The 21,816-nt window shown below is 43.4% G+C and overlaps 1 protein-coding gene and 1 pseudogene across 1 annotated transcript in view; one reads left to right on the top strand and one right to left on the bottom strand.

Annotated features, from left to right (window-relative positions):
* LOC129550392 (neuronal acetylcholine receptor subunit alpha-7) overlaps window positions 1-20,252 on the bottom strand; it is a 145,887-nt gene extending 125,635 nt beyond the window's left edge. Inside the window, exons 1-2 of the mRNA XM_055417998.2 lie at window positions 20,131-20,252; window positions 19,742-19,881 (exon numbers count right to left, since the gene is read on the bottom strand). Of these exons, the coding sequence (XP_055273973.1) occupies window positions 19,742-19,881; window positions 20,131-20,176 (186 nt within the window). The 5' untranslated portion in view covers window positions 20,177-20,252. The remainder of the gene's footprint in view (window positions 1-19,741; window positions 19,882-20,130) is intronic.
* The window catches only part of LOC129550069 (wee1-like protein kinase 2 pseudogene), a 56,531-nt pseudogene continuing 54,889 nt past the window's right edge, over window positions 20,175-21,816 (top strand).

The following is a 21,816-nucleotide window of genomic DNA, read 5'->3' as shown; positions in this document are numbered from 1 at the left end:
CTCCAAGGCCAAATTTGCCTCTTGACTTCCTACTTTTGCATTACAGTCCCCTATAATGAAAAGGACATCTTTTTTGAGTGTTAGTTCTAGAAGGTCTTGTAGGTCTTCATAGAACCGTTCAACTTCAGCTTCTTTAGCATTACTGGTCAGGGCATAGGCTTAGATTACCATGATATTGAATGGCTGGAAACCAACAGATCATTCAGTCGTTTTTGAGGCTGCATCCAAGTACTGCATTTCGGACTCTTTTCCTGACTATGATGGCTACTCCATTTCTTCTAAGGGATTCTTGGCCACAGTAGTAGATATAATGGTCATCTGAGTTAAATGCACCCATTCCAGTCCATTTTAGTTCGCTGATTCCTAAAATGTTGACCTTCACTCTTGCCATCTCCTGTTTGATCACTTCCAATTTGCCTTGATTCATGGACCTAACATTCCAGGTTCCTATGCAATATTGCTCTTTACAGCATCAGGCTTGCTTGCTTTATAGCATCGGACTCACAGCATGTGACTTGCTTCCATCACCAGTCACATCCACAACTGGGTGTTGTTTTTGCTTGGGCTCCATCTCTTCATTCTTTCTGGAGTTATTTCTCCACTGATCTCTAGCAGCATATTGGGCACCTACCGACCTGGGGAGTTCATCTTTTCAATGTTCTTTTTGCCTTTTCATAATGTTCTTGGGGTTCTCAAGGCAGGAATACTGAAGTTGTTTGCCATTCATTCCCTTCTCCAGTGGACCATGTTTGGTCATAACTCTCCACCATGACCCGTCTGTCTTAGGTGGCCCTACATGGCATGGCTCATAGTTTCATTGAGTTAGACAAGGCTGTGGTCCATGTGATCAGATTGGTTAGTTTTCTGTGACTGTGGTTTTCAGTCTGTCTGCCCTCTGCTGGAGAAGGATAAGAAGGTTATGAAAGTGTCCTGATGGGACAGACTGACTGAGGGGGATACTGGATCTTGTTCTGATGGGCGGGGCCATGCTCAGTTAATCTTCGATTCAATTTTCTGTTGATGGGTGAAGCTGTGTTCCCTCCCTGACATTTACCTGGGGCCAAACTATGGTGGAAGTAATGAAGATACTGGTGACCTCCCTCAAAAGATCCCATGCATATACTGCTACAGTCCATGCCCCCAACCCTGCATCAGGACACCACTGACCCACGACTTCGCGGGAGACTCCTGGACACCCATAGGCAAATCTGGGACAGTCTCCTGTGGGGTCACGGTTCCTTTCTCCTGGGTCCTGGTGCACAAGGTTCTACTGTGCCCTCCAAGAGTCTATTTCCCAGTCCTGTGTAAGTTCTGGCAGCTCTGTGGTGGGGTTAAAGGCAACCTCCAACAAGAGGACTTATGCCATACCCACTGGACATGGATCAACAGACTGGTTCCAAATAGGAAAAGGAGTACCTCAAGGCTGTATATTGTCACCACGCTTATTTAACTCATATGCAGAGTACATCATGAGAAATGCTGGGCTGGATGAAGCACAAGCTGGAATCAAGATTGTTGGGAGAAATATCAATAACCTCAGATATGCAGATGACACCACCCTTATGGCAGGAAGTGAAGAAGAACTATAAAGAGCCTCTTGATGAAAGTGAAAGAGGAGAGTGAAAAAGTTGGCTTGAAACTCAACATTCAGAAAACTAAAATCATGGCATCTGGTCCCATCACTTTATGGCAAATAGATGGGGAAACAATGGAAACAGTGAGAGGCTTTATTTTTTGGGCTCCAAAATTGCTGCAGATGGTAACTGTAGCCATGAAATTAAAAGACATTTGCTCCTTGGAAGAAAAGCTATGACAAACCTAGACAGCATATTAAAAAGCAGAGAAACTACTTTGTCAACGGAGGTCTGTCTAGTCAAGGCTATGGTTTTTCCAGTAGTCACGTATGCATGTGAGAGTTGGACTATAAAGAAAGCTGAGCACCAAAGAATTGATCCTTTCGAACTGTGGTGTTGGAGAAGACTCTTGAGAGTCCCTCAGACAGCAAGGAGATCCAACCAGTCCATCCTGAAGGAAATCAGTCCTGAATATTCATTGGAAGGACTGATGCTGAAGGTGAAACTCCAATACTTTGGCCACCTGATGCAAATAACTGACTCACGTGAAAAGACCCTGATGCTGGTGAAGATTGAAGGCGGGAGGAGAAGGATGAGATGGTTGGATGGCATCACTGATTCAATGGACATGAGTTTCAGTAAACTCCAGGAGTTGGTGATAGACAAGGAGGCCTGGCGTGCTGCAGTCCATGGGGTCTCAAAGAGTTGGACATGACTGAGCAACTGAACTGACCCATTTCACAACAGAGTGATTAGGGATGAGACTGGCCTTGTTTCTGTCATCATGTGTTGCCATTTCCCCACAGCATTTTGTTGTGCTTCTTAAAATCATTTCTAAATATTATTGGAATGTTCAAATTTTTTGTTTCATTTTCAAGATTTGAAAATTTCAGAATCTCTTTCCACTTGCATAGTGGTTATTTAAAAATTTTGAAAACACATATTTTCACTTACATTTACATATACACGCACATACATACAAACATATGTATACAGAGTCATTAAAAAGCAGAGACATTACTTTGCCTACAAAGGTCCGTCCAGTCAAAGCTATGGTTTTTCCAGTAGTCATGTACAGATGTGAGAGCTGGACAATAAAAAAGGCTAAGCGCCGAAGAAATGATGCCTGCAAACTATGGTGATGGACTCTTGAGAGTCCCTTGGACTGAAAGAAGATCAAACCAGTCTATCCTAAAGGAAATCAATCCTGAATATTCACTGGAAGGACAGATGCTGAAGGTGAAGCTCCAATACTCTGGCCATCTGATGCAAAGAGCTGACTCATTGGAAAAGACCCTGAGCTGGGAAAGATTGAAGGCAGAAGGAGAAAGGGACAAAAGAGGATGAGATAGTTGGATGACATCACCAACTGAATGGACATGAGTTTGAACAAACTCTAGGAGGTGGTGAAGGACAGGGAAGCCTGGCGTGCTGCAGTCCATGGGGTCGCAAAGAGCTGGACATGACTGAGTGACTGAACAACATCAACAAGAACAACCTGTATAGAAAGATACGTATATGTGGGTTACAGACTACGATCAGCATTTCAGGGATGGCTGTTTGACAATTAGGCTTGATGGACATTTTTTCTGATCTCTTACAAGCTTTTCTTATATCCCACTTACTTTGTTTCGGGTTTGTTTTGGTTTTTTTCATAACTGGAATACATTATCTAGCAATGCTTTCAGATAATATATGGGTGGTAAAATCTGGATCCATGCATATCTGAAAATTCTGTTTTTCTACTTGGTTCTGCAGAGATGTGGGGATAATAATTTCTCACCTGAGCTATGATATTACAGACCATGTCTTTTCAAATCCCAGATTTTTCTGATAAGACCACAGATGTTATTTTGGCAATTATTTTTAGCAAGTGATTTTCCCTCTCTCCTGGATGAATTTAAGGTTTTTTTCCCCTATCCCTGGTACACTGAAATTGAAGTGTTCAATGAGTCAAAAGTATGGGTCATTAAGTTTTTCATGCTTTCCTTGAACTCTAGAAGCTTTTTTAAAAAAAGATCCTTCCTTTATATTTTTACTTTCCATTTGGTCAGTTATCTCTTTCTGAAATATTTTCTAGACTCAAGTCGGAATTTATCCCAATGCCTACTGTCAATCAAAGGTTTCTGAATAGAGTTTCCCACTGAAGGGTTTCTTCGTAAAAGCAGATTCAAGTCTGGAGGGAGCAGTACAAGACAGCCTTGGGACATCTCATTTTATTTTGTTCTAGAAAACAGAGTAACTATCAAGGATCAGAGAGAGCTTACCAAAAGGACATAGGAGTCACCTTGATAATCTGAGCATCAGAAACAAAAATAAGTGGAATGAAATAATACATATCAAATACCCCCCAAAATAATTCAAATCATTATAATAAAATCTCACTGCTCATCTACTATTTGAGTATCTTCAATACTGCATAATACGTTCAAAAATTAAAAAAAAAACAAGCAAAAATCCCCGAATAAAAATATGAAAAATGCCTGGGTTCAAGTCCCCAAATCTTCTCAGCTTAGACAAGAATGGTCCTAATAATACAGCACTTTGTTCATAGGACCACACATGTTTATACACACCTAAGCCACTCCAGTACTATTGCCTAGAAAATCCCATGGATGGAGGAGCCTGGTAGGCTGCAGTCCGTGGGGTCGCTAAGGGTCGGACACGACTGAGCGACTTCACTTTCACTTTTCACTTTCCACTTCCACACATTGGAGAAGGAAATGGCAACCCACTCCAGTGTTCTTGCCTGGAGAATCCCAGGGACGGGGGAGCCTGGTGGGCTTCCGTCTATGGGGTCACACAGAGTCGGACACGACTGAAGTGACTTAGCAGCAGCAGCAGTAGCAGCAAAAAACTACCTATTAGCAGGGGAGACAGGCCCTGAATCTCCCTAGCACAGGTTACATCTACCACCCTTTCTAGATTTCTTACAGACATGATGATAAACTCAAGAGTCTCATTTTCCTCCAAAAGAGCAGCATTTCTGAAATAGGTGCAGTCTTTCCAATCCAGACAAATCCATACCATGTATTCCATCTTGCTATTCCTTTCCTCTATCTAAAACAAGTTTCAAGCCCTTTAAAAGTATTTCTTTCTAATGCTGTGTGCTTTTAAAGTGATATTTAAAAAAAATGCAGGGAGCCAGTGGAAAGCTGATTTGTGGTAACACATCAATGACCACCTGCTCCCTGTGCGGATGCAAACCGCCACTGGAAAGGAAACACATTTCCTGTCATGAGTATTCATTCCCTTTCAGTTTTTAATTTAATCCACTGCCTATAATTTCCCCTGTCATCAACAATGAAGGTGCCATCTGCACATTGTTGCTTTAATGCCTGCTCAGTGGTTATTGACAAAGGAGCGTCCTGGTCCGTGGCCATCACATTAATTGTTCCACACATGGAACAGGAAATGGGGTCCAACTGGTCTGATGCCCTCCAAAGGAAGGAAAGAAAGGAGGTGAGGGGGACCTTCCTGCAGTTGAGTGCCAGTCCAGCTCCTGGGACAGAGAGCCACCTTCAATGCTTCTCACTCCTGAGACCAGATGTCAGTACAGACCACTCCTTTCAGAGAAAAGCCTCTGGTGCAGTTTCCATTCACTCTGGGACTGTAAAACACAAGACCATGAATACAAAGGACATACCCGATTCAGAGAGATTCCCCTATGTTTAAATATCTATGCTGCATGCATTTCACCCAGCTGAAAAATAAAAAGCATCTCCTGACCTCCAACTGTCTGTAGGATGTGCCCCTGAAGACTAGCCAGAAGCACTTGAATGTTTGAAAATATTGCGACTCTCTAGGCTTTGTCTGTTTTTATTGTGTCTGTTATTCTTTAGTTTCCATCAAGGAATTTTGTTGATCCTCAATCTCCAGATATTTCAGGCAAATACAAAATATTATCCTAAATGATTCATTCACAATTTGATGAGTAACCACAACATTTAAAAGCAAAAATAAAGTTTTAAAAAGTAACATTCTTGGTTTTATTTAAAACAAAAAAATCTTGTGAAGAAGTTTTTTAATGTTTTCTCTTAAGTGTTTTAAAGCTTTTGACCAATTGATTTTTAAGACCCATACAATGTTTCATTTACTATATAAGCCATTAGTATAAAGTCAAGATTTTTCAAGTTAACACACCCAAAAGTTCACTACCTCACAAAGGCTGCTTTTGAAAACAGTCAGTAGAGAACTGTTTTAAGTTGCTTAAGACACTTTGGGGAAATATTATTTTTCTCCAGTGTCAGATTATAAACATCCAAACAAAAATAAAAACAGAAAATCCATCTCCGTCTTGTTTGAGAGCCATCAACATCCATCATGAGACCCTGCCCTGAGGAATACCTGCTAGCCGCAATAAATAAGCTCATCCTGAAAAGACTGTCTCTACCAAAAGATTCCAAATAATTGGACTTTAATCCTAACAAGAGTCCAAAAGTATTTGATATTTTAATAGGTGTCTTACAATAACTGCCTCTCCTTCTACAGGGGCCACAATCAATAAAACATTCATCTACATTTAAATAATCATAGATGCAAGATGCATATAAAAATGCTCATTCTCTCAGCTTTTGATGGCCCAGGTGTCCACTGTTCAATCAGTTTAAAGGAACACAAATATCAAAATGATATTGCAGAAATGCAGACATGGATCTGTGAATCAAATAATGAATTAAAAATACAAAATAACATATTTTTGCCCACTGGCTTAGTTGCTGATAAGAGTATCCTGTAAGGTGCTAGCTTAAGATGTCAGCTTATACCCATCTATTTCCCCTCTGCCCTCAAGACTACTGAAATTAAAATAAAGGAGGGAAATGGTATGCCAATGAAAAAAACGTTGCCTGCTGTATCAGTAAACAAAGATGTTACAGCTCTCAAGCCACCTCATTATAGCCACCCCTGATGGTGAGCCATGAGGGAATTCAGGAATGGAAACGGGATGCCTGCTATTAAGCAGTGACTGCAGCCACCCCCAGGGGTGTACCCTGAAGGGACTTTGGATGAGAAAGCCCAGGATCCTGGCCCCAGAGAGCTGAGGTGCATATGAAAGGAATGACTTCAGTGAGCCCAGACTCTTGCATCTTCCCGTACATAGAAAAGTGCTAATTCCTTAACTTGAGGTGTCTGGTTCTCCTTAGTAAACAGTAATCTTCTGATGCACTGACTACCTGGTCTTTGTTGCAAAACTCCTATAAACCTTGGCTCCTCCCTTGCTGTGCTGTGCTCGGTCACTTCAGTTGTGTCCAGCTCTTTGTGACCCCATGGACTGTAGCCCATCAGTCTCCTCTGTCCATGGGATTCTCCAGGCGAGAGTACTGGAGAGGGTGGCTTCTCCCTTACCTCTCTGGAAAAGTCCCTTACAGATGAGATCCTGTCTTCTGGACTTAAGTCCTCCAACCTATCCACCAAATAAAGCATAATTCTCAACTTTCAGGTTGTACATTCCCCCCCCTCCCCATATAACAGGTATAAACTCCCCAAAAGAAAGAGAATGGGAATGAGGCCATAAAAAGACAAGATATTTCAACACACCACAAGAAGAGAGCACACACACACAGAGGCTTGGTGACTGCAAAAGCCAACGAAGGAAACGTGTGCTCAACTTTGAGTAGGGGGCTGCAGGGTGGAGGGAGCAGGTCTGCCATGTAGAAGCCCACAGAGTTCAGAAGTGCCCTGAGTCCAGAGGAAGGCAGGGAGTATGGAGTGGAGCTGTCACAGGTGAATTCAGAGAAAGCTTTGTTAACTCCCTCCTGACATTAACAAACTACCAGGTTTTTCCTCACTCCATAGAGTCAAAACTCAAACAAACTGATCTGATCAGTGAGTGCTGTACAGAACAACATGGTAGTCACTCCAAAACCTGCCTCCTAAGTCCTGGATGGGTGGCCGGTGTTATGAGCCTAACATTCATGGGATTCCCAAGGCTTAGCTGTGCCCTCCCCTAAAAGCATAAACTATCTCATTAATGTTTTTTAATGTTTGCTACTTGTTCAGTTCAGTTCAGTCGCTCAGTCGTGTCCGACTCTCTGCGACCCCATGAATCACAGCACGCCAGGCCTCCCTGTCCATCACCAACTCCCAGAGTTCACTCAAACTCATGTCCATAGAGTCGGTGAATAATCGAGGAATACTAGGTGAAGTGAGGTATCTTACTAAAATCAATGTTCCCTGCACCATTTACTTCTTAAACGTGACCACCGGAAAATGTAAAATCACATCTGGGGCTGACATTACATTTCTATTGGACAGCCCTGAATTAGGAAACAAAGCAGCTCATGTGAAAAGAGATGCCTTTGGAGCAAAGTATTCAGTCCTTGAGCATTCTGGGTCCTCAAAAATGTAATAGGCCCCCTCTGATACAGCGCTTCTACTAATGTTTCTGCTCCCTAACATAAAAATAAGAAGAGATACTAAGAGTCAGAGGAACTTTAGAAAGTCTTGACAAATACGTCGTAAAAATAAATAGAAAGGCAAAGTAAATAAATAAGCAAAATTAAAAGAAGGGGAGGGAAATTACCCTAGAAGAAATAACACTGCTTAGTTTAAAACAAATGAACTACAAAAGTAAAGAAGGAAAGGACAGCCCTCCAACCAGTACTCCCAGAGAAAGAGGGCCCAGTGTACAAAAGACAGGAACGGTGAAAGGAGGACCTACTGGATGGACACCATGACCAAAGACATCGAGATAAGAAGGCACAATAAGATTTGGAGAAGACGGTAAAGAGGAGACCATCTGAGCTTGACCCCAAATCAGCTGACACCAGGCACACACGACCCCAGTGAATGACACAGAAACACAGCACTGAACCCACAGAGGAGGAGATAGGGGCTTAGGAAAATGGCTTTGCAGAGAACAGTGCTTACACTGTCACAAAATCGTGCGGGCTGTCTTTTGTTTTGTTTTGTTTATCCCCAAGTCAAACCAAGTTACTGTCAAGTTACAAAGAAATTAAATATGACTGTGGCTCAGCTGGTAAAGAATCCGCCTGCAATGTGTGAGACCTGGGTTCGATCCCTGGGTTGGGAAGGTCCCCTGGAGGAGGGAAAGGATACCCACTCCAGTATTCTGGCCTGGAGAATTCCATGGACTGTATACTCCATGGGGCTGCAAAGAGTTGGACATGACCGAGTGACTTTCACACTCACACACATACACAGAATAGAATACAAATGTTACTAATGTGGACATGGAAGGACTTCAAGAGCAGTAGGGGCAGAACAGGAGTGATTACAGAGAAGGAGAGCCGAATTCCAGGATTCCAGGCAACAGAAATGACAAGAGGCTCTTTTTTTCCCCAACAAGTTAGTTTATAGATAATATTAAGATTACCATAATTTTTTAAATTAACACTGGTTTTCTTTTCAATTTAAGTATAGTTTGGTTTAAAATGCTGTGTTAGTTTCTACTGTAAAGTGATTCAGCTATACACATATGAATTCTTTACCATACTTTTCCATTATGTTTTATCACACAATATTGACTACAGTTCCTATCCTATACAGTAGGATCTTGCTGTTTATCCATTCTATATATAACAGTTTCAAACCCCTCCCCGTTGGCAACCCGAACCCCCTTGGCAAGTTTGTCCTTTATGTCTGTAAGACTGTTTCTGTTTCTTAGATATGTTCACTTGTGCCGTATTTTAGATTTCACATATAAGTGATGTCACAAAATTGCTTTATAACATTATATAAGTTTGATGCATACAACATTACATTCCACTTCTATACACACTCCAGCAGGCTCACCACTAGAAGTTTAATTTCCATCTGCCACCATCTGTTGACCCCCTTTACCTGTTTTGTACTTTTGAAGGTGCACACGTGAGCAGTGGAAGAAGTGAGAACAGAGCTAAGAGGGGAGGGGAGGAGAACTGTGAATGAGCTGAGTTCATATCTATCATAATAGGAAGTCACAGAAATGGGTAAAGTTGATCAATCCAGGAAGAGGACAATAAGATTACTAAAACAGCGTCATAATGGTGTCATAACCACAAACAGAGGCAACAAAATGTATTTGGGTAAGAGTCAGCATGGAGAGGGCCCAGGGCTTTTCAGAAATCCTTTATTATTGGCTCTGTAAATGCTGCATCTCATTGGCATTTATTTGTGTATTTCAATAAAACTTTATTTACAAAAACAGGCAGTGGGCAGATTTTAACCTGTAGGCTATAGTTTGTAATCACTGCTTTATTTGATTTTTACTACTTTGCACCTGCTAACCCCAAACTCTCAATCCATCCGCCACCCCACTTGGCAACCACAAGTCTGTTCTCTATGTCTGTGAGTCTGTTTCTGTTTCGTAGATAGGGTCACGTGTCATAATAAAAATGTCATAGCCCTGGCATTTTCTCCTAACATGTACACACTAAAATAACTGAAACATCTCACTGGGGGCAGACAAAGTGGATACTACAATGCCTAAAGCAACAAAGTTCACCAATCATGCAATCATTATACTAACAATCCTTTAATTAGCCTTGAAAAACGAAATAATCATCAGTCTAAAGTTCCATGTGAAGGTAAAGTAACAACAAAAAGCCTCTAAATGTAAAAAGTATCTTCATGAACTTGAGGAAGGGAAATATTTTTCTAAAGATAATATAATAAGCACTAAACACAAAAGAAAAGAATTACAAAATCAGGTGATTAAGAATTTCTGTTCATCTAAAGATACAATTTATCTGTAAGCATGTGTGTGCGTGCTAGGTCACTTCAGTCGTGTCCAACTCTTTTCAACCCTATGGACTGTAGCCTGCCAGGCACCTCTGTCCATGGGGTTCTTCAGGCAAGAATACTGGAGTGGATTGCCCTGCCCTCATCTAGGGGATCTTCTTGACCCAGGGATCATCGAACCCCTGTCTCTCACATCTCCTGCATTGGCAGGCAGGTTCTTGACCACTAGCGCCACCTGGGAAACCCATCTGTAAGCATGTGAAGTATGAAAGTTGCTCAGTCATGTCCGACTCTTCGTGACGCCATGGACTATACGGTCAATGGAAGTCTCCAGGCCAGAATACTGGAGTGGGTGGCCTTTCCCTTCTCCAGGGGATATTCCCAACCCAGGGATCAAACACAGGTCTCCCACATTGCAGGTGGCTTCTTTACCAGCTGAGCCACAAGCATATTCTACTTCAACTGAGTTTATGAAAAAGAGAAAAAACACGAAAAGAGTGGAAAGACCAGCCAGGGTCAGAGAAGATACCTGCAAAAACATTTTACAAAGGGCTCAAGTCCATAAAATAGAAAAACACATACAAATCCTAACAAGGAAAGAACAAAACCACACACACATACACACACAGATAAAAATAGGCAAGAGACATAAATAAACACTTTGCAAGAGAAGATGATCTCCAAGTGGAAAATTAAGAAATGAAAATGTCCTTAACTTTATTGGTAATCAGGAAACCACTAATTAAAAACACAAGGAAATATCACTCCCCACCCACTAGAATGGTAAATTTAAAAGACTAAAATATAAAGTGTGGGTGATTATGCAGAACAAGAAGAATTTTTCAGAGACTGCTGGTGAGAATGATAATTGGTATAATCATTTTGAACAGGTTTTGGCTTCATCTGGAAAAGTTAAAGACATGCCATCCAAGGGCCTGGCTAGTCCCTTCCTATGTATATACACGTGATAGAGATATATAAACATGTGCATCAAAAGACGGGTTTGGTGGAATATTCATGGCAGTGTACTTCACAAGAGTCCGAAAACTAGAAACAACTTAAAAACCCTCCATCAACAGAATAACAAATCATGCTACATCCACCCGATAAAAATGAATAAACTGCAGCAACAGGCAAGATCTTGGGTGACTCTCACAAAAATAAAAGTGAACAAAAGCAAACAAAAGAATACATACTGTGTTCTTGTGTGATTCCATCTACGCAGAGTCCCAGAGAAGGGCAAAATTAAACTCTGATACTTGACATTATGCTGTGGTTTTCCAGTACACAAAAAGGGGGAGAAGAGTCATCTTGGGTGGCGGTTACCTGCATGGGTTCACTGTGACAATTCATTGAGCTGGTTTTGATATTTTGCCACACAGGGGACCCGTATTACACTGCAATTTAAAGTTCAAAATGACTTCTCAAATGAAACCTGTCTAAGAGCTAGCCAGCGTATTAAAGGTTACTTCAAATGTCAATAAAACATCTTAAGGAAAACAGTGAATAAATGAATGTTTCTGGACCAGTAATTTCAATTGTAAATGGTATCAATTTGAGTTTAATCAATCAGTGAGCAGCCTTGGCTTACTTTGCTTAGTCTGACCCCCTCCATATAACACATTGTATGTGTGAGCTTCTGAAGACAGATGCAGCAGAATAAAAAACTGTTTTATGATTCTAAAGTTTCAAAACACCTGGAGCTCAACCTGACCACTTGCCTTCTCTCCACAAAATAAAACAAACACATTTTTTTCTTGCTCAGAAATACCTCTTTTACCCCCAAGACAAGAATCTTTACTGACAATTTGCCCTCAGTGATCCCAGAATAAATTTTCCATGCTGGGAATCATCTCACAGGTGGCCCTCCTTAACCATGGCAGCAACCATGTCACCCCCCTACCCTGCCCACTCTCACCTGCAGGGGGGCACTGGTCAGCCCATTCTTCTACAGCCTGACTCTGAGTCCGGAGTCAGTCCCATATCCAGGCCTCTCCCACTACCCCACTGGACTTTAAACAATTTCTTACTTAATTTCACATTAGTTTCAGTCACTTGTTTGGCTCTCTGGAAGTTGTGACTCTGAGGCTTTTGCTATAACTTCTAGTTTTTTTCTCTTGGAAACTTAACAAGCATATTATGTGATGTCTTATCTTGTGATATCAAGAAAAACATTCAACAAAGAGAGATAAGAGTAACAGGTGTGTATGTGTTTATACACACATAAAGGGCACATGCAAGCTTTTATTTTTTTAAATGGTTTTGGTTTTTACTTTGAGGGCTCTTTTGCTAAAGAGTTTATAACTGATATGGAATGCAAATAAGGAAATCACTGATATAAAGAGAATGAGAATGAGAAGTTTCAAATTAGTTTCTTCTTCTCTAAGGAGTAAAACTCTACCTAATCCTGATAAAATCCCATGGGAGGAGCCTGGTAGGCTACAGTCCATGGAGTCGCTTAGAGTCGGACACGACTGATCGGCTCACTTTCACTTTTTACTTTCATGCATTGGAGAAGGAAATGGCAACCCACTCCAGTGTTCTTGCCTGGAGAATCCCAGAGACAGGGGAGCCTGGTGGGCTCCATCCTTGGGGTCACACAGTCGGACACGACTGAAGCGACTTAGCAGCAGCAGCAATCCTGATAAATCAATAAGTGAGCAGAGATTTTCACTAGCATCTCTCCATGACAAGATCATTTCTCTTCCTTTAACAGCATGTCAGGGATGAATCAGGAGTTCTGAGAGAACTAAGCCTTTGGGGAATATCTTTAGGGGTAGGCTTGAAAGGCAACATTTAAAAGAAAGTGTCCTTTAGTGAAAGTGCCCATAATCCCCAGTCTATAAAGCTAAAAGAATTTTGTATCTTTATGTCCCAGAGCCATAGAGAGGTTTAATAGGGGTACAGTTTCTACCATAACAAATCTAGATCAATTATAAAGATGCATTACAAACAAGTTTTAATTTAGAATTTCATTTCTGCTACCCACGATGAAAGAAATGAAATGAAAGAAAGCTGAGCGCCGAAGAACTGATGCTTTTGAACTGTGGAGTTGGAAAAGACTCTTCAGAGTCCTTTGAACAGCAAGGAGATCCAACCAGTCCATCCTAAAGGAAATCAGTCCTGAATATTCATTGGAAGGACATATGCTGAAGCTGAAACTCCAATACTTTGGCCAGCTGATGCGAAGAACTGACTCATGTGAAAAGACCCTGATGCTGGGAATAATTGAAGGCGGGAGGATAAGGATGAGATGGTTGGATGGCATCACCGACTCAATGGACATGAGTCTGAGTAAGCTCTGGGAGTTGGTAATGGACAGGGAAGCCTGGCATACTGCAGCCCATGGGGTCGCAAAGAGCCGGACACGACTGAATGACTGAACTGAACCCGCAGTGATGAACTAGGTAGTTCTCACCCACTCTGCAGTGAGAACAACTGGGAAAATACAATGAGAAATACAGTCAGAGAAAGAATAGGGCAATGAGGGATAGCAGGGCCAAGGTCCAGGAAAGGGAGGGAAGCTTAGAGAATAACAGGGTCCAGGGCCACTTTTCCAGAACTATCTGATGATTTCTAAAGCAATGCCTAGGAAGCCAAAAGTTAAAGCAAACCTTGGCAGACTCAAGAGCTGGCAGGACATAGTGGGGTTCAAGGTCTACAGAACAGAGGGAAGACCTTGCTGAGTTCTCTGGATTCACGCTCTAGAATGTATATGCAAAGTTGAGAAACAAACCAGCCCTCTCAGGATGGAAGCCCAGATCCTCCTCTTCTCAGTCACTAACTGGACGAAGGTGATTGTGTTTGCCGGTACCTACAGCCTGAGTGCTGCTCAGAAGCAAATGTAAAACTGGAGGGAGGTATTGTCAAGTGTCAAGATCTTCAAATTATCTCTGTGATTTTTCACATACAATATCTGAGACAACATAAAACAAAACCAAGCTTTGAAGTAACATCATGAATCATTTCAATAAATACTTTATAAGAGATTTCTAAGATAAAAATACAAATAGGAATCAAATATACAGTGGTAGTGAGAGTTACATAATAGTGGGGAAAGAACACAATTTTATTTTAAAATTCAGTTTACCACTTGGCCTATTTGTGTCACTTTAAAAGTGAAGTGATGTCGCTCAGTCGTGTCCGACTTTTTACAACCCCATGGACTGTAGCCCACCAGGATCCTCGGTCCATGGGATTTTCCAGGCATGAATACTGGAGTGGGTTGCCTGTTAATATTGTTTAAGATGCCATAATGGTGTTATGCCATTTTAATTTTTAAATATTTCTCTAAACAACCTATGAACATAGAGAAAAGACTGAAATGCACCAGAAGGCCTTGAGTAATGGTGATTTGGATGACTTTTATCCCCCTGCTGTCCTTTTTTTGCTTAACTTGATTTCCTACACAAAAAATATATCTGTAGCTGTAAGAAACATCACTTATAAATACATTATTAGGATAATTAAATAAGTGCACCTTGGATTTTCTTCATAGACTGTCTTCAAGGTGTGCAATTTTTATAGGAAATATTTGATAATGTTAAGTTTGAGTTGTAGCATTTCACATAGTGGCCAGTAAATGTAAAATCTTAAGTCTGACAAACCAGAGCAGAGCCACCAAGGGATTTCAGATAACACACAAGCCCTCAGACACTGGACTCCACATCCATGCCTACCTTCTGCAGTAGCAAACCCCAAATGCACAGTCACTTAGTTCTGCTGTCTTGTGACTAAAGTTTCTAAAAAGTTGAATCTGCAATCCCAAATGTATAAAACAGCAAAAATCATCCCTGCATCATTATGCATTATACATTTCTGTATAATTATGTGTTGATTCTTATTATTCAGTTTAAATACCTTGCCTTCTGGACATGTTTTCCTAACTATGCACATTTACTTTATGCAAATCAACACTCAGAATGGACTTTAGATGTGTGTGTACAGAAAAATGACTAAATGGAATGCAAAAAGGAGAAATATTGTGGAAACTGTTGGTAGTTTAGAATCTTACACTTGCATCACTTCAAAATGATTTCTTAGGTATTATCTCATTCCCAGCCCAGTTACAAGCCCATGTAGTAAATTAATAATCACCGTTAAGTCAGACTATGCAGTTAGGAATAATTTAGGTACCTTCAGTTAACAAATTTATCTATGTACCTACACAGAATTCTTACACAGTTATATATCATAGACAGTACGCCCAAAAGGTCTCTGGAATCTGTCCTTGTCTCCACATTTCCACACTGACCATTACAGTTTTGATCTCTTCATTCTTTGCCTACCTTTTCTCATCTCTTTAATCTGTCCCACACATACACTGCCCTCAGCATCCTTGATCTAAACACAGATCTAGTAACGTCCCACCTCTGATTAAAAATCCAACACCCTCCCACTCTCTACCCCGTGCCTCACCAAGGGGGCCTGATAGCTCGCTAGAGGAGATCACAGCAGGTAAAACTATCCCTCTGAAAACACATGCTTTGTCTTTAAAAGTTTAAGTACATTTTTTTCATTCGTCTATAATTTATACTTGCTGGGTTTAATACAAATATTGTGGTTTGGACTGCTTCCATTTCTAGAAAAATATGCAGCGGCAAGCTAATCTTGCAGCTTCATGAATCCTCTGGCACACCACCACCACCTCCTCATATCCTGGGAGATATACCCTGATGAGGGCACAAGACGAAATCTAAACTCTGCAGAGCCACTCGACATACCTTATGCTCAACATCTCTTCTGTCCATGGTATGAACTCACCTTAGCCCTCCTACCAAAAGATAACCCCCGTCCTTCATCTTGCAAGGTGTGTTTCTAGAACATCATTCTTACAAAAGGGTATGTAAGAGAAAGTTAGTAGTTTGGTTAGTATGACATCCCTCTTTTAAAAATTCTCAACACACATAAGCACATTCAAGTTTCTGTAAAGCTCTGCAGCACAACGGCAGCCAAGATCAACTGGGAGCCAGTGCCCCACAGGACACACCTTGCTGAGGGGATGGTGTCCTCCCACTCTCTCTCTTCACCGTGTTCGCCTCACTGGGAAAACCCTCCATGTTTGCTCCAACTGGCAAACTCCTACTCACCTTTAGAAATCTAATTCCTAGCCACTTGGCTGGAAGTAAATATTTCCTCCAAGGTGTGTCTGTACCACATTTGCAGGTATATGTGAGATACTCCTGAATTTACATGTCAGTCTCCATAGATAAGACTGTGAATTACAGAAGTAGAAATAATCCCTTAACCATGTATAAATTCCCAGAACCTAGCAAAGTCCACAAGATTTCAATAAAAAATATGTATTGAATAAGCTGATGAACAGGTAAACAATCTTCCATGGAAATAAGACATGTAGAATCATACATTATCTCCCTGTTACTCCAGTTGGAAAATCTCTGCTGGCAGAAAGCGGAACAGTAACAAGATTTTGAAGGAAAATGGTCTCTAGAACAGCCCAATCAGAATGGGCAAAGGACCTCTGGAACTGAATTTGTAAAGAGAACCTGATACCAGATAGGCCTTGCCACATGAATCAGTTATGAGTCACTGTATCTCTGTCCAAGGTCCCGAGAGTCCGGCTGGAAAGCCCTGGCTCTGTTTCAAAACCAGACAGACTCAAGTCTGGCTGGAATACAAATGTTTGCATATTTCATTATTTCTGATAGAGAGACTTCCTTTTCACTGTAATCTCAGGACAGTCACATTCAATCAGTTACACTCAAGTGGTTTAAATAAATTAAGCTGATTATTTTTCTACAAAAGAAGTTAAGGATTCTAAAGGAGGCCGGACATACAAAGGACTTGCAAGGCAGCTGTGCGTGTTCTGCACAGCCCTGCCTCTAACCAGTGAGCAATCCTGGCCAAGAGACCACACCTTTCTAGGCATTGATGTCCCAACCTTTGACTAGCTACATAATGAAGATAAAGCAAATCTTCAGTGAATTACCAGTGTGTGGCAAGTCCTTTCTCTTATTTAATCCTCTCAAAACCCTGTGACGTGGACATTATTCTCATTTTACACATGAGGAAACAGAGCTTAGAAAGTAAATTTGCTGAAGGCCACTCCATGAGCTCACGGTACTGGCAAGCTGGGAAGTTCAACACACTCACAGCTAAATCCATGGTCAAGGTGAGACCAAAGCTTTCTCCCCTCCCACCCTCCTGTGACCTCTGGCTGCTGACAGTGGTCTTCACGAGCCCTTCTCTCTGGTATTGCAATGTTGATGACACACACTGCTTATAATTATTATTATTCTTAAAATCTTCTAACTTGACAAATGCTTGCTTTTCACTATTTTTTTAGCTGTCACATCATGTAACCCTAATTTATACCCAAACTTTTCATAAAAGCCAAAATCTCTCATGCAATTTGATTCCTGAAAGGTCTCTTAAAGAGATGGAGGTACTAGGAAGAAGCCTGGAGCTTCCTGGTGAGTGGTCTTCTCTCCAAAAGAGACTGCCACAACCTACGGCACCTGCTCCCCTTGGTCACTGCTCCTGCTCCCTGGCTGAGTAGCCACTGCCCCTCCACATCCCAAGCATCCAGCACAAGGACTAGTCCAAGACTGGGAGTTGTGACACACACATACCCACAGTGAGGTCCATTTGGGGCCAACCCCAGGCAAATGGCATTGGGGTGGCTTTCATTTTCTCACCACTTTGGAGTGTGCTAGCTCACCTAGTCCTCTGTAATGTGCGTGTGTGTATGTGTTTTGGGGGTGGGGGGTGATTTTGTTTTATTTAGATGAAAATGACCACTGTCATCTAACTTTGCAGTCTCTCAAAGTTACCTCCACAGTCTTCAGGTAATCACAATGACTGCTGAAGTGCTATCCGGTCCAAGGTATTAACAGGAAAGTACAGACTCAGAATGCTTGAGAAACTTAGCAAAGATCAACCAGGTTTCCCCTGTAGCTCAGCGGTAAAGAATCCTCCTGCAATGCAGGAGCCACAGGAGACACAGGTTCGATCCTTGGGTTGGGAAGATCCTCTGGAGGGCACGGCAACCAACTCGAGTATTCTTTCCTGGAGAAGCCCCATGTACAGAGGAGCCTGGCAGGCTACAGTCCATAGCACTGAAGAGTTGGACATGACTGAACCAACTTAACACGCACACCTAAGACCAATCATCCAGAAATGAATGGAGCCAGAACCTACCAAGGCTCCCAAGGACAAATCCTATGATTCCTAAAGTAACAGAGAAGCTGCTCCATAAAGTCTGCCTCCCCAAATTCCACAGGGCTTGTGCCCACCCCACCCATCCCCAAAAGCCTCTGAGATTCCATTTCTCTGCCCTGACTCTGCTCAACACCAGGGCATCTTTCTCAGCACCTCTTTCCCTAACCCCACATCTCTGTCCTTTCCTTCTTCCTACAGTCCAAGCTCTCTAAACAGCAATTTTTGCCCTGGTAACCCACAGGACAGCACTTATTGGCTTTTACAGCTCTCCAGTGTGATAGTTTGTCCATGTCACTGCATACACACTGAATATTTTGAAGCATAGGTCTAACTGTGGAATAGGAGGAACTACACATTTAACGCAGGTATCCTGTGGGAAAAGAAGCCATTCATCTTAGCAATTGTAACTAGATTAAATGATGCAACACACAACAGTTTAATAGAACGGGCGCTCTTTATTTGCAGGATTATGAAATCTCACCTGTCTTCTTACACTTCTGGAGGCTCTTAGCACTTTCCACCTGTTGTAGTTTTTCTCACATCCCTTTCCTACCACATTCTCCCCTCCTTGGAATACCATCATCCCTGCATACTGCTCCAGAGCCGAGTCCAATGCTTTGTACAGGCTAGACACTGAAACTCACTTATAATGACTTAAATGCTTTCATTAAATATTTGTACTGTATGAAGGATGTGCCAATGAAAATTGAATATCCAAAGCAATCTAGAAGAGCAGAAAAACAAACTTATCCAGATTTTACACAGATCTGCCAATTGAAGTGAGCACTAATAAGTCTGCAAGAAGTCCGTGGGGCTGGAAGCAGTTGCCTGAACAAGCAGACAAGTGTATCCGGGCAGCGGAGCCTTGCTCATCTTCAGAGCAGAACCACCTGCATTAACCTCCCCAGGAAAGCAAACCATGCCTATTATTGGAACTGGGGAGGGGGTCTAAATGCTCACAGCTGGCTCTCTGCCTGGACAGACGAGTCAGCTGCAAAGCCCAGGGCCAGACCCGTACCCAGGGAAGCAACAGAAAAGTCTAGAAATGCCTAAATTGACACCCATGTCAGAGTGCATGCCAATACTTATACCAGAAGGGGTACTAATGTGTGACCATTCGGACCTATTCTTGACGATTCCTGACTCAGGATGGAGATACTTTCACCCTAAGTTTCTAATCCGAGGGCCAGTCAGGTCTGAAGTACCAGCGCACAGGTGGCCTGGGAACGCCAGGTTCCTCCCTGGGCGGCTGGGGAAACCGAGGCACACGGCGGCAGACAGGCCCAGGCCCGGCCGGAACTTACCACGTCCATGATCTGCAGGAGGCTCAGGGAGAAGTAGACTGTGAGCGGCAGCGAGTCGTTGGCCACCGGCCTCTCCAAGGGGTTGTAGTTCTTCACGAGGTCCTTGTAGAGCTTCCTCTGGAACTCGCCTTGCAGGGACACTTCAGGAGAGGAAAGGAGAGACGCGCGGGCTGCTCAGCGAAAGCCGGAGGGGATGCGCCCCCTGCCTGCACCCCCAGCCGCCCAAGCAGCGCCGCCCAGAAGTGCCGGGCTCGCCTTCCACCCGCAGCGCCTCCCGCCGCCCTTAGCAGCGGGCGCGAATCCCCAATCCCGTCCGCGGCGCGGGGCGCCCCGAGCCGCCTGGGATCCCACGGAGCAAGAGTGGTGGGTGGAGAGCCCGGCGGCTTTACCGTGCAAGATCGACGCTGCCAGCGCCAGGCACAGCGAGCCGCGCATGTTGGGAGCCGGAGCTGCGCGTCTCGGAAACCAGCCCTGGCCTGCGCCTACGGCCGCAAAGCCGCCTCTCTCGGCTCGGCCGGCGCGCCTGTAAAGAGCCCAGCGCGCGCCCACGCCCCGCCCGCCCCCGCGCGCCTCTCCACGTGACAAGCCCCGCCCCCGTCCCCGCGCCCCTCCCCCAGCCCGCCGCCCGACCCCAGCGGCAGGCGGCCGCGGGGGAGACGGTCGCCCAGAAGTCCAGGAGAGGCGCGCCGCCTCCCCGCGTCCGTCTCCACCGAGCGGTACCCGCGTGCCCGAGGCTGTCAACGGCCGGGCTCTGCCTTTCTCTTCTGTCCTTTGTCCCCGGTCCGCTCGCTGTCACTCTCAGACAGAAGCCACGCCGGGTTGCTGGGAGAACGGTGGGACCCTTCTGAATCTGGCTCCCCAGGGCCCTGCCTCCACGCCAGCTACAGGATGCAAAGCTCAGGAACCAGGCTCTCACAGGTTCGCGAGTCGACCCAAAGGAGAGGAGACAGACGAGACGGGTCCCTCCTACCCCCGCGAGCCGTGGTGGATGTTCTTCCAGCAACCATTTGCTGGGCATCACCGGCCTGATTCTCACATGGTTCTGGAGGTGTCCAGAGGACAGCCGAAATCTGCCAGGGAAGCATTATTCAAGGAGGAGACGCTGCATAAGTGTGTGATGGAATTCCCAGTGTATATCTTCTTTATGTTTAGTTCTCTTTTAAAGGCAATTCATAAGGTTGGGGGGAAAAAGTTAACTCTCAGCTCCTTGCCAGAGGACAGGCAAAAGTTGGTGGTGTGATCTAGGCTTTTTTTTTTTTTTAAGCCAGCGAAAGGTCATTACCAAGGAAAGCTGCTGCGCAGACACCAAAGAGATCAGGGGTTTAATCATATCCCAGATGTTGAAGAGGGGGCCTGATTCTGGGAGAGGATGGAAGAGAGAATGTTGAGGAGAGCCTTCAAAAGTGGTGGGTAAACTCTGCCTTTAGCCCTCAGCACGCATGTTGCAGAAGGCTGAGAGCAGAAGGGTCTGAAGTTAGGTGGTCTGCAGCTCAGCTTCCTTAGGCTCCAGAGAATCCGAGCTCCACCAGATGTTAGGATCACTGTGGACCAGCAGAGGCAATGCCTGTATGTCTGAATTGCATAAGGCCCAGAATTCTTGGATAGCACCAAAACTAGGGGTAAGCTTACCAAAATGTGCCTGCCCATGAATTTACCCCAACATCGGGAATGGGTAGCTGAATCAGTTCTTTGATTTGGAAAAATAAAGAAATATGCCAACCTTGCAATGAAGTGTCTTGTACCAAAAAAAGAAACCGCTTTATATACATATTTAGACATGATGCATATATAAATAATCAGTATAGGCTTTGATAACTGTACCAAGATCCTAAAAGAAGGAAGGGTTCATTCTTTCCGGAGAATGGTTCCTAGAAAAGGTGACTGCTGACTTGGGCTTGCCTCAGAGGAGGTGTTTGATTGGGAACACCAGAGCAGGGATTCCTGGTGAGCAGACTGGCGTCGTCTTCACTTCATCTGGATCCTGAGTTCTACACCATCTGTGGCAGACAGGATACACACAGAATTGGCATGTGGTAAGGAATGAGCTACACAGTATTGGCTGCTGGCAAAAAAGA

This window comes from Moschus berezovskii, chromosome 21 (assembly GCF_049115385.1).
Source record: "Moschus berezovskii isolate FMDL1 chromosome 21, NW_MosBer_1.0, whole genome shotgun sequence".
NCBI classification, from domain to species: domain Eukaryota; kingdom Metazoa; phylum Chordata; class Mammalia; order Artiodactyla; family Moschidae; genus Moschus; species Moschus berezovskii.
The sequence above is the reverse complement of the archived record's forward strand: the minus strand, read 5'-3'. Positions and strand labels throughout refer to the sequence as shown.